Source organism: Cavia porcellus, unplaced genomic scaffold (assembly GCF_034190915.1).
Source record: "Cavia porcellus strain 051 isolate PalLab524CR breed Dunkin Hartley unplaced genomic scaffold, mCavPor4.1 scaffold_26, whole genome shotgun sequence".
NCBI classification, from domain to species: Eukaryota; Metazoa; Chordata; class Mammalia; order Rodentia; family Caviidae; genus Cavia; species Cavia porcellus.
The window spans coordinates 35,477,337-35,490,327 of record NW_026947509.1 but is presented as its reverse complement, the minus strand read 5'-3'; the positions used below and the strand labels follow the sequence as shown (position 1 = coordinate 35,490,327).

The 12,991-nt window shown below is 36.2% G+C and overlaps 1 protein-coding gene across 34 annotated transcripts in view; it reads right to left on the bottom strand.

Moving 5' to 3' along the window:
- Trip12 (thyroid hormone receptor interactor 12) overlaps positions 1–12,991 on the bottom strand; it is a 136,536-nt gene that overhangs the window by 23,359 nt on the left and 100,186 nt on the right. For 28 of the 34 annotated variants that reach the window (XM_063237144.1, XM_063237155.1, XM_063237140.1 and 25 more), the window contains 9 exons: positions 12,472–12,700; positions 12,014–12,132; positions 9,615–9,822; positions 6,651–6,751; positions 6,289–6,463; positions 4,841–4,982; positions 3,517–3,708; positions 2,110–2,261; positions 369–541 (listed from right to left, as the gene is read on the bottom strand). In XM_063237144.1, the coding sequence (XP_063093214.1) occupies positions 369–541; positions 2,110–2,261; positions 3,517–3,708; positions 4,841–4,982; positions 6,289–6,463; positions 6,651–6,751; positions 9,615–9,822; positions 12,014–12,132; positions 12,472–12,700 (1,491 nt within the window). The remainder of the gene's footprint in view (positions 1–368; positions 542–2,109; positions 2,262–3,516; positions 3,709–4,840; positions 4,983–6,288; positions 6,464–6,650; positions 6,752–9,614; positions 9,823–12,013; positions 12,133–12,471; positions 12,701–12,991) is intronic. The other 6 variants (XM_063237146.1, XM_063237157.1, XM_063237158.1 and 3 more) reach the window with 1 other exon arrangement.

Sequence of the window (12,991 nt, the reverse complement as noted above, 5' to 3'; positions counted from 1 at the left end):
TTTAGGTTTTAAAGAAAAACCCATGTATACTAGTTAGATTGATACTCTCCTAGAGAAACAAAATATACATATTATACTCTAATCCATGAAGCAGAAAGATTGGAGTAAATCTTAAGCACAGTCAAAGTGCATGATATCTTTTGAAGTACATTCCAGCATGAGTGAGCTCTTTACACAAGCAGTCAACCTCTACTAAGCTAACAAATGCCTACACACCATGACAGGACACAAGTTCGTACAGTCCAGGTTTCATCAGAAAGGGCATTAGAACAGGGGAACAGTATGCATATGAACAGTATGCATATCTCTTAACATTAATTCCACCCCAAATATACATATAAAACACACCAGGTATGCATGGAAAGTACCTCTAACGACAAGGTATCTCTCAATAGCTTGCACCAGAGCCAGGGGATCAATCTTGACAGGGCCACCCTTCCACTGCTTCACATTCGTGCAGTCGGGATGTCTTTGCAATTGGCATTTTAACTGATGTGTGTTGAAAAATTTTAAAGCCTGTGATCCTCTGTTGAGAGAGAAGCTCAAGATAATTTGTGAAAAAAAAGTTATTCTACATTATTTTCACAAGTGACATACATTAAAATAAATTATGCAAACTTCATTTTCCTAAAGCACAAGCACGCACTTATAAATTAAGGTCTACAAAGGACAAAGTCAATGAGTAATATTTATTTTTAAAAATTATGAATGAGTGTAAATGCATGCACATGAAAACATTCAATCAACTTTTTTTTTTAAAATTGGTACCGAGGATCGAATTCACGACCGCCTGCTTGCAAGGCAGGTGCTTATGCTGCTGGGCTAAATCCCCAGCCCCTTAATCAACATTTGATCTCTCCACAAACCCACATAAACAGAAACAACTTGTCATGGTTTTCTGGAACAAAAATTCTGCAACTATCTGAGCATATTTACTTCTGCAATACTATGCTCTGCCTTTTTCTAATAAGCTCCTATTAAAAACAAACAAAATACCCATCTTTTGCGATCAAAAATTTCAACTACAAAGTTACTTCAAGAACCTTAAAAATTTATTTTGCTACATACTTTGGAATGAAGCCTTTCATAGCTGTAGCATTGCAATGAGGTAAATAGGTCATATCCGAAAAACTCTGGTGGGAGGAGTCAGATATACAGATAAAATGCAGTTACTGATAAAATACCATAAAGCATGAAAATAGGAATATGGTAAAAGTCTTACTCCATTATATTGCTATAAACATGTTAAACTTGTTTCAAATAAATTTGGGCAAACATAAAAAGGCTCATGGTTTCCTTAGGCATAATTTAAAATGTCATTTAATAAACTTTTACAGGATAATGATCCAAATGGAATATACTACACTACATGTTTAGAAAAGTCATAGTTTTATTCATGCTGTTTTCATTCAATCAAGTTTTTTTTTAATCAAAAGCTTATTAGAATGTGGATCTTAAGCCAAATTATAATTTCTTTTCTGGGTTTCACATCAAAATAGTCCATGAAATTTGTAACATTCCATAATATGTAACAATTAACTTTTAGAATTCATTCATTCATTCTGCAGCACTTCACAAGTCCTTTAAACTGTATTACAGGAAAAAACATAAATACGGTAAAATTTTAAAACACTTACTAGTTAAAACTCAACATGACCGGAAAGTTATATACACTATTATTATATATGGAATTATCACAAAAACAAATTATTATTCATATTAACAAAATACTTAGAAAAGATTTATGTGTATCATCAACTAAGCCTACGCCAAAGTCGGCAAGACAGCTGCTGGTCTGCACACTTTTAAACCAGGTTTAAGACACATGATGTGATGATCTCAGCGACAAAAAGCATTAGATTAAGAGCTGAGCATGCAGCTCGGTGGTCGAAGACATCAGCCTGCAAACAAGAGGCCCCACGTCCATTCCCCAGCATGGCCAGATGAAAGAACAACAGAAATTCTTTGTGCATTCTTTAGATGCCCAATTTCTTCACAGTTACTACACAACAATATTCTTTGAGCAAACTAAGATTCTGCAGACCTCTTGCCTCTTTACTTCAACAGAAGTAACCAGTGGCAAGGGCATACGCAGGGGATGGTCCTTACCTGCCTCCTGTTCCGTTTCCACTAGGGAAATCATGCACTTTGACTGGGAATTGTTCCATTTGGCTGAGGCAATTGTTCATTTTGTGAACTAATGCCAGCAAAGGTGCATTACCCACTGGTTCCACTCTCCCAATGGGCTCATCTCCAGGAAGCTAAAGTGATAAATAAACCAACAGGTTAGACGAGGCCTTTTGAAGATGGAACACTCCCCCTCAACAAGAAAATTTAATAAGCAGCTTTACAAAACAGTATCATTTTTTCATGTTTATAACAGAATTGAGACAATGTTTCCAAATAAATTATTTCAAATAAAGACACTATTTCTTGTATTGCCCATAAACCTTTGCTCAAAGCTTTATCTACTCGTGGGCCTGAGGATTTAGCTCAGTGGCATAAGTGCACCTGCCTTGCAAGTGTGCATCTTGAGTTCGATCCCCGGTACCGATTAAAAAAAAAAAAAAGTTTTATGCAGTCGTAACTTACAAATTCAAAAGGTTCTAAAAGCACATATTGTTGGATGGTAAAAGCTGTCTCAGACAGACACAATTATTTACAATCTTTATTTATGTCATTTTAGTAAGAATATTTATGCTTGGCTGAAAAAAACATTTACGGTGTATGACACAAGAGTTCTGCTCAGAAGTCACTGAGGATATTTCTGTATTGCACTATGGAACTCTTTAACCCATCCAGCCTTAGGGGTTTCAGGTAAGAGATGAGAGATCTGCACCTAATCTTAAGCATAGTGTAAAACTACATGCGACACTGTCACACCTCTATTTAATCTCTAATCTCTAGTCTGTATCAACTCTTCAGGCTGCCCTACAAATTAATACAAGCAGTGTGCAAGTGACTGCAAGCCCTGCAAGGGCACAAGTTAAATAGTTTTGCTAATACACAGGAGTGTAATTCTTAGGCCTATTATATGGACAATCTAGAGATTTCTGAGGCAACACCTCTGAAGCAGTTATAAACAAAAGAATGCTAAGTAAATAGCATATGAAAGTAGTTACCCTCCCACCAACACTCAGTGAAGGTAAACAGAGTGAGCCTCTGCCTTTGTTCCATATTATAAATAATGACCGATGGAATTATTAGCACTATGTTTTATGCACAAAAGAAAAATATGTCTATTCTGTCTATAGTTAAACTGTGCCTATTTCCCTAAAATAAGATATTGCAAAATGTATGCTTAAAAACCAAACTTTAAGAATAAAATATATTCATAAATAAGAGAATACTATTAATGGCTTGTCTTAAAAAAGGGAATGGGGAGCAACATTAGTACATTTTGATGTGGGCTTTGTCGTTTGTTGTTTTACTCTGTACACTTTGATATATAGAGATAAAAACATGTTTGTTAGTGAACACTTACTCCAGATATATAAGCATTATTAGATAACTTACAGGAGAAGAAAAAAATACATGAAGGAATCTCTTTAATCGGATCTCTCGGCTCACAGCATCTTTTTCACTTTTAGACGTCAAATAGAGCAACAGCTGCTTCACAAATCCACTATGCTGGATTTCAAAGGATGACACATCTGACTCTGAGACTATGCTACGGATTTCTACAAGGCACTCAGCTCCACCATCCACCTGGAAGAGTGGCAAACACATTTCTGTATTGGTTTAGGACCATTTACTAAACACACAATTCACATTTCCACAGAAGGAATGCAATACATTCTCAATGCTTAACCGTAACTCTAACTTAAAATGCTTAAAGAGTGGGGGTGGGGAGGCATGCCAAGAGAGTGGTGCACTCTTAGCAAATCCTGGGAACCAGGATCTGACACACAGATACATTAAAAAATGCTAACTATCTTGTAAAGAAAACTTGGCATCGGTAACATATCCAAAAATCTACATGTTGCCAATATAATATGGGGGAGGGGGGCTTTAGACAGCACACCATCAAGAATAAGCACTAGGAATAGTGGTGTATGCCACTAATCCTAACACTCAGGATGCTAAAGCAGGAAGATGATGCGAGAGTTCAAGGCCAGCTTGTACTGCATGGTGAGACCTTGTCTCAAAAGCCAAAAAATTGGGGTAGGGAGTGTGGGGAGAAGACTGCAGTAAGGGACTATAACATAACATCAGAATGAAAAGACAAAGTAAGAATCCAAGACGTGGCTTTCAGTCAAAACATTTAAAATCTTAATTAAATGGATAAATTTTCTGGGAAACTAGAGCCAAAAGTACTCAAGGTGATTCAAAGCAACAACAAAAATTAAACAATAAAAACCATGAATCAGATGAAAAAGATAAACCTCTGCCCTCAGGTACCAAAAGATGCCACTACGGAGAGGAGTTAAGCAAAAGCCTCGCAACTCCATCACTCACAGGTGAAGAGGATTTAGAAATGAGATGTACTTGAGGCACATTTCTGAAATCTCTCCATTTGTCAAGATATAAGGGATACGGTGAAAAAGTAATGAGGATGACATTTCTAGTACAGTGAACAAAAATGATGAACCAGGTTGTCACGGGACACCTAAAAGAAATGTTAGAAATGTTAGGCTAAAGCTCAGTGGCACAAGTGCCTGTCTGGCAAGTGTGAAATACTGAGTTTGATCCCTAGTCCCAAAAAACCAAGAAACGTTAGTGCCACAGACATGTTTGGCTAAAAAAAAAGTCGACCTATGAGACATAAAAGCATGAAAAGTCCTCAAGGAAAGGAACAGCAAGACCAGAGGAGACGAGTGAGATGCCACGGGCAGCGCACCTGGAGGTTGAGTTGTTCGGTTGCAGCACAAAGTCTCTGCAGGACATTCAGGGCAGGGTTGCTGCCGTCCATGTTCTCAGAACTAAAGTAACGCTCTACAAACTTATGTGCCTGCTCCTTAATCCATCCTTTAATCTTTTCTCTACAAGAAGGAAAAAGAAATTAAAGTCTCAGTATACCCAGAAAGGACCTCAAATTATAGTCAAAGTCATAAACTATAACCAAAGTCATAAACTGTAACACTTAAAAACCCGTTCTGGCGCATGCTTATCAATTAATAAATTCAGGCTCACACTGACCAAACTGAATTTCATCTTATTTATGTATCTATTTTGATACCAGGGATCAAACTCACGACCTCGCAATTAGCAAGCAAGTGCTTAAATTGCTGAACCAAATCCCCAGCCCTCGAATTTCGTTTTAAAAGATTTTGGGTTATAATGTACCTAGAGAATTGTTTGGGTACTTGAAATACATTTTAGGTTATTACATGAAGGATAAACAAGATGTTCTCATTTCTTAAGACCCTACAACGTAATAAGTTTCCTAAATGATGGCCAAAAGCAATTTTGCATAGTTTGTTTCCTCCAAAGTACAGACATATGTGCCTTGTCATTACTTGTATTTGCTAGGAAACAGAAGTGAAGAAACACAGATACGAAACCTAATTGTTAGATGCATTGCTGTAATACATGAGATCTGGCTGTTTAAATTATAAGTGATGGCGGTTTCAGAAATATATTTCTTATTTATTTTCACTACTAAAAATTCATAAACACAACCAACAAACCATAAAAGCATTTTTGTTTTTCTAACATAATTTGATTTTTAAAAAATTTCTTATGTGAGGCTAGGGATTTAGTTCAGCAGTATAAGCACCTGCCTGGCAAGTGCACGGTTGTGAGTTCAATCCCTCAATACCAAAAAAAAAAGAAAACTTCTGTGTAAAAATAATCCATGTATTCCACAGAGTACCTTCTCTCTCAAAACAAAACAAAACAAAAAACAAAACAAAACAAAACAAACTCCCAATGACTTCAAAAAACTGGTGACAAATTATTTAGCAAGTCCTAAAATAAGGTTCTCTAAAGTTCTTAAGTTCCACTGAAAACATTTTTATGATAGAAGGAAGCCTAACTGTGGATGGGAAATGTCAGTCTTTTTTGTCCAGAATAAAACCGAGGATGGTTCCACAGGGAACATAATTTGTTTGGTTTTGAACATATGTGACTCCTAGCTAGAGGTGGTGAACAGAGTTTTACAATTCAAGACTAATACTTAGAACAAAGCCAGACACAAATTTGTAACTAGAGAATCTTGCTCATCCTTGAGCTGTACCACTTCTGGGAACAAATTCAAACTGCCTGTCCATGTATAAAGATGTGCTGAGTGATACAGTGTTAAGGGCTTTCTGATAAGAATAGAAGCAACACAGACCCCCGCTTCACCTATTATTGGATATGGTATCCTTTGAGGCAGCCCTGGCGAGCCCACTGACTCCTGCAGTCCGTGCTGGCTCAATATTGCTGCTGTTGGACTGTGCACTTAACCGGCCCCACGTTTTTGGATTCAAGCTTGCCAGGAAAGAAGATTTAGGTGACTGAGTAGTGGTGGGACTTTTAGCTAGGAAAAGAAAAAAAGAATTACAGTTATATCATTTTAATATTAACATGAAAATCAAAGCAACTTAAAATTCACAATCTTAAGTTAATTAAGTAAAGAATCAAAAACACTGGGTTTTCCAGAAACTCAGGTATATTGCTACCACCTTTTGCTGTACCCCCCCAAATAATTTTATCAAAGGAATTACCTTGATTGTCTACTTTGTCATCATCTCTTGGAGGTGAGTACTTTGGCCTTCTTGGCCCTCGTTTAGGCAGTCGTTTTCTCTTTAGAACATCACTTAATCGACTATCACATGGAAAACATGAAGTTTAGTAATTATTTGAAAACCAAGCTAAATGGCAGAAACAGTGAGTTACAAGAATATTATACAGGGTAGTTCTCTTTTAGTGATCGTGAAATGCTGACTGTGCCAGTAATCTTTCCAGTATACTAACACAAGAAATGAGTAACAACAAAAATAAAATAGAGTATATGATTAACCACATGTGTTCAACTTTGTTATACAATGCAGTCCATTTGGTGCACAAGACAAATGTTATCGTCTACACCTAAATGTCCCCAAAGCCTCCTGCTCTTATAGGTGGGGTTTTGAGAAGGTGACTGGATCATGGGGCATGATATTCCATGGTTTACTCCATTGATGAGTTTAAGATGATTTGCTGTGAGGTGGAATATGGTGGGGAGGGGTGGATCACTTGGAGTGTCCTGGAAGGGTTTATCTTCTCCCTGCTCTTCTTTTAACTTCTACTACCTGGCACCAAACCATGAGCTGCTTCTCCTTAGCCCTGCTGTCCTGTCTTGGAGCCAACTAACTATAGACTGAAACCTTTACAAATTGTGAACCAAAATAAATCTTTCCTCCTTTAAATTGTGCATAGTGGGTATTGTATCTTAGAGACAAGGAAGTCACTAAGACAATAAACACACAATAAAAAAAATCTGAATAGTTAAAAACTATATAATCACCAACTAGAAAGAGGATGCAAAATGTGAGTACTAAATCTCTTTCCTAACCTATATAGCACTTAGTGTTCATAGTGTCAAAATACTTCCCTATCTGCTTATAATATCCTACACAAAGTAATTTCATGATGCATAAACAACAACAAAGTGAATGCATTTATAACTAAAGCATTTATAATTAAAAACACTTCTGTGGTTTTTAAAAAAAACCTAAATATAACTCTAGTATTGTATAAGTTGTATTATTTGAATTAAAACCATAGATTAAACTAAATTGTGTATAGGTTATATTCTTAACAATGCTAGTAATAATTTGAAACAGCAATTAAGTCTTAAGATAACAAACTAAATATGATGTAAAAAATGAAAAATGCTTTAGAGACTCAAATAAAATTTAAAAAATTTGGGGAAAAAAAACTCTTCCAACATCTCACATTTCTATGAAAGAAATCTGCTTGATGCTCAAATGTACCTGACAATTAGGACAAATGGATCTTTAAAAGATGAATGAACACCAGAAAAAATTCTACCTTAAAAATATGAATGTATCACTTGAAATATAGAACCACTTTAAACTCTGGGAGAAAAAGTATTACTTTGTGGGGTGCTGGGACTCAAACCCAGAGCGTCAGGAATGCCATGCAAGTGCTCTACCACTGGGTTATATCCTTAGCTCCAAAATTCCGAAAATGTTTGAAGACAAAGATCCTCTCCTTCCTTTGGAGATGGCAGAACTAATTCTAACACAAAGTGGCTCAGAAACAGCCCATTTTTCTGAGCTGTGCATCATACACTGAAATTCACTGAGCATCTATGATGTCTCAGACACAATGCCTGCACTCAATAGCAAAATCCTGCAATAACTTAAGGGTTACAGCAGCCAATGAGGGAAAAGGGTCTACAAAGCTAGAAGGGAAAAGAACAGCACATTGAAGCCAGTGTGGTAGTACACACCTGTAAGCCTAGCACACAAGAGGCTAAGGCAAAACAAGCTTCTAAACTACATAGCAAGACCTGGCCATTTGAAAAATAAATAAATGTAAAAATAAAAATAAAAATAAAAATTAGGAAGATCAATAGCCCTCAATATTCTCCAGGCCCTAGTCTCAAACTTAGCAGGTAACGGATTCCACCTAAGTGCAGCAGCTTCCCCTAAAACAACAGTCACTGCATCCTAAGTCCTAGTTTGCCACAAGCCTTGAAACTGCCAGTTTGTATGTAAGCTAGAATGGCACCAAAAGGAGCATCCCAGGACACCTCCGCCCCGCAATTCCACCCCACCATCACAATCTAGCTAGAGGCACAAGACAGAGCTACATGGAGTTTACAAGGTGTAATTTTTGGAACCCACTTATTACTACTACTGTTACTCGAAACCTATTTTTCAGTTTAAAAGTGCACTACTGTACTAACCACACTGTAAATTTTACTACTGAATCTGGTTCATACGTACCATGCATGCAGTAATACTCAAGTTCCTAACATTAAAGAAACAAACATTTTTTGTGTGATCTGATTCTAACATTAAAAGCAGTATGAAATAAAAAGCAGTATGAGTAGCAAAGTATAACAGAAATGAACAACTGGTAAGCAGGTGCAAGTAAAGACTTAAAAGTTGTCTTTTTCACTTGTTAAGGCAAAGGAAAATATATGCTCCCATTTGATGATTTGTGAATTTGATGATAAACTAGAAATCAGGTTTCTCTGCTTGTTTAACACTTCTAATTTGTAGCACTTTTTAATGTCAACAGCTGGATGTCTCAAAAGCAGTTTATGTGCAACAATGCAGTACACAATCACCCAGTTCTGGAATCAGAATCAAAAGCTGAAACTCCACACCCGTGCATCCAAGTACATGTTTCTGAGTCGTAGTTCCCTTGCATGTCAATGGGAAGTGTGTGATGTCTGATATTCCAAGCAAGGTCCAATGCGACACATTTCTAAAGATGTTTTTTGGGGGGGACTGGGGATCAAACTCATGACCTCGCACTTGCCAGGTAGACACTTGCGCCACTGAGCTAGACTGCCTGTCCCAAAAATGCTTTCTTCTTCTACCCATGAAACATTTAACGAATGATGAAAAACTATGAAACATTCACACTCTCTGAAATGTCACCATTTTAATCCCTGTTTGAGCCCCAAGTACCAAAGTAAAACTAAAAGCCACAGCAAAATTTTCACTTACCCTTGAGGGCTGAGATCTAAAGAATCGTCTCTGCTGTGCTGCAAGCTGGGAGATCCCAAATCGGCTCCAGCGTTAGTGGCAGATGTGGCTGTTCCACTGCTGACTGGCGTCATAGAGCCCAAGGACCCTGAGCCATTTGTACACGCCTTTGGTGGACTTGTCAACACAGACTCTGATTCTGCTAAATGTTTCACTTGATGCATTACTCCTTTACAGCAACAAAGAGGAGACTGAGTCAGTTTCAATGACAAGTGAGGACTGCCTCCCCCATTACAAAAATCCCTGAATGCCAATACAGTGACTTATAAACAGCTGACAAATGGGAGGTAAAGGGTTTAGAAACCAGAGATTTCAATTTGACTCCAATCAGAAAATTAAATAGGAAAATTCAAAATTAAAGGAAGATTATACTCAATGTCTTTCCATCTTCAAAACCAAACCACATAAAACTTAATAGGGTTATAAATCCTGCTCAGAGATAACTAAAGTAACTATGATAAAAACATCCTCAATCAGGCGTGTAGCACATGCCTGTAATCCTAGCACTTGGGAGGCTAAAGCAGGAGGACTGTTACAAAGTGAGCTCAGAGCCAGCCTGAACTGTACAGCAAGAACCTGTCTCAAAAAGACTCAATAAAATAAAATAATAAAAACAATACTCAATTACAGAAACAATGTATCTTGTGGTATGACAGTCAGAGGTGGAAACGGTCTAGTTAACGTCACAGGCTAGGAGACAAGATTACAGGAACAGTGCTGCCCATAGGAGCTACTGAAGAGTGGTTCTTGTCAGATTCTTGGAAAAGGGCTAAATTCTTTTAACTTGTGAGACAGGGGTTGTTATCTGCGCTGGGACACAAAAAAGAATGTACACGGGATGGGGAATTCTAAAGAAAGCCTGTATATATGCAACTCTGTGGATAAACTTAAGTGAATGAATGTGTTTACAGTCACATTTTGTTGTTGAAGAATTCAGAGCCCCCATAAAGTTATGGGGAGGGGTGTCAGAATGAATTTAAAACATTAGGTACTTATTCCACAATTATTATTCAATGTATTTATATGCCAGGATGTGCTAGACAATACGATAGAGTAACAGACAAGATAAATATACTGAAGAGACTTGCTGACAACGAGGATGGATTTTTTTGTTCATGAAATTATAATAAAGAGCACAATGATTATAAAAGAGAAAATATAATATGGTTGCAGAACCTTACTGACACTAGAAGAAAAGCAAGATCTTCAGAAGAAGTGACATAGACACTGAAATCTGACAGAGCAATCAGACTCAGACCTAACTAACCAGAAGCAAAGTGACCCATTGGGTCTCTCCATAAAGGCCATCACATATATAGTTACACAAGTAATTTGACAGTGGAAAATATAATCTAATAGCATAATTATTTTTGTAAGAGTAAGAGGAGAAACATCGCTTACACTTCCAAATCAAGAAAGCAAACCAAACGATTAACAATGCCAAACACAAAATATCATCTGTGACTGTCAATATTTCTATATACTTAACTTGTTTACTACTGTTAGCTTTAGCTAATGGAGAAAATTTGCTTTATATTTAGTATAAATATGTACACTGGATTTTTAAAAAGTGTCCCCTGAATAATACTAATTTTAAATGGTGAAAATCTCTTTCTACTTTGTTCAATATTATATTAGTATGCCTATTACATTCAAGATATGAAAACGTTAAGAACACAACATAAGACAAGGAAATCAAAAGAATTTTAAAAGATAATATGCAGTAAAAAACAAGATTTGTTTGTATAACGGGATGTAAAACTAATGATTAGTTGAGAAGAAAAGAGTTATTTCCCTTATCCTGCATAAAATCTTATAAAGGACCTTAGGAGTCATGAAGACAATCCTGCTAAGAAAGAACCTCTGTATCAACTAGGTAATATTGTAACAATTGATATCTGATATTTTTCAAGAAAAGAATGTAAAAATATCATGTCTCTTAGGTTAATTTTGACATTCAAATACCTCAATTTAAGGGTTAAAAAACCTGGATTCTGAAAGCTTATTCCAATTCTTAAAATATTCTATTATCTACACAATAAATGATATAACAAATCCTTTAAGGCAGGAATTATTCTACTTTACTATTATGATTTAAGGGGGAAAAAAGCAACAGCTGACTTTTTGAAGCAATCAGTTACTTCTGGACTAGAGTATTTATGGTAACACTCAACTCACTGAAAATTACTAAGTGTTCATCAGTGCACAGTGAATGGCACACATCCATATAGTAAACATCTGAAATTTAAAAAGCTAATTGCTTTTGTTTTGTAGATTACATCTTAATTTCTACTTATGTATCACTTATGTACTTATGTATCAATAATCAAATAAATGATTAGTATCAAGAAAGAAACTACCTTCTCTTCTGAAGTAAACACTGAAAATATCAGGTAACTTCTGCATTAAGATCTCTGCCATCTGGAGGGCTCCAACTACTATCTTCAGGTCTTGGCTTGACAGCATGGAAGCAATATGACTATAAAAAAAAAAAAAGCATTTGTATATAAAAACTTGCCTGAATACACTAAATTATTTTTGGCCATACTATTTCAATGTAAGAACAAAATATTTTCACTGAGAAACTACTCCACTTTGCCAAAAAAAATTTTATTAATTCTCAACTTTTTAGTTTTATTTTTATTAAAGGTTTTTTGCTAATAAAAACATTAAAAAGGCTCAAGGTACTTGGCACTGTTGCATACATTATGTTTACTGGTTCCTGATGGGATATTTCTGAAATTACACACAAGTTTTTTTTTTTTTTTTTTTAATTTTCAAAATGTTTTACATATTCATATAATGGAAGATAACACACCTTGAAACAGCGTGATTTTTTAGAACATCCTTCAGAAGTTCAGCATCCGCAAAATAAATTATCCTAAGAATTGCTCTAAGGCACTTATGTCTGACTGCAGGTCCTGCTGAGGAACTATACACTTCGTAAAGAACACCAAACAACGTCTTAATGAAAGACTTGGCCAGCTCCGGGTCCTCTTTCATAAGCTGTGCTCGAGCGTCATCCTTCTTTAACTCTGAATATCCACCTGTTGTGATAAAATACGTACAGCTGTGAAGGGACTCACGTCAGAAACACAATAAACTACATAAAGTACTTATGTCATATAGTTATTTCCATTATAGAACTTTTTAAATTGTGTAATTATCCACAAACTGAAGGCAGCACGAGACAAAATTTAGAATATTATGGCCAGGGGCTGGGGATTTAGCTCTGCGGCATAAGCACCTGCCTTGCAAGCAGCGATCGTGAGTTTGATCCCTGGTACCGATAAAAATGAAAAAGACAAAAAAAAAAAAAAAAAAAAAAAAAAAAAAAA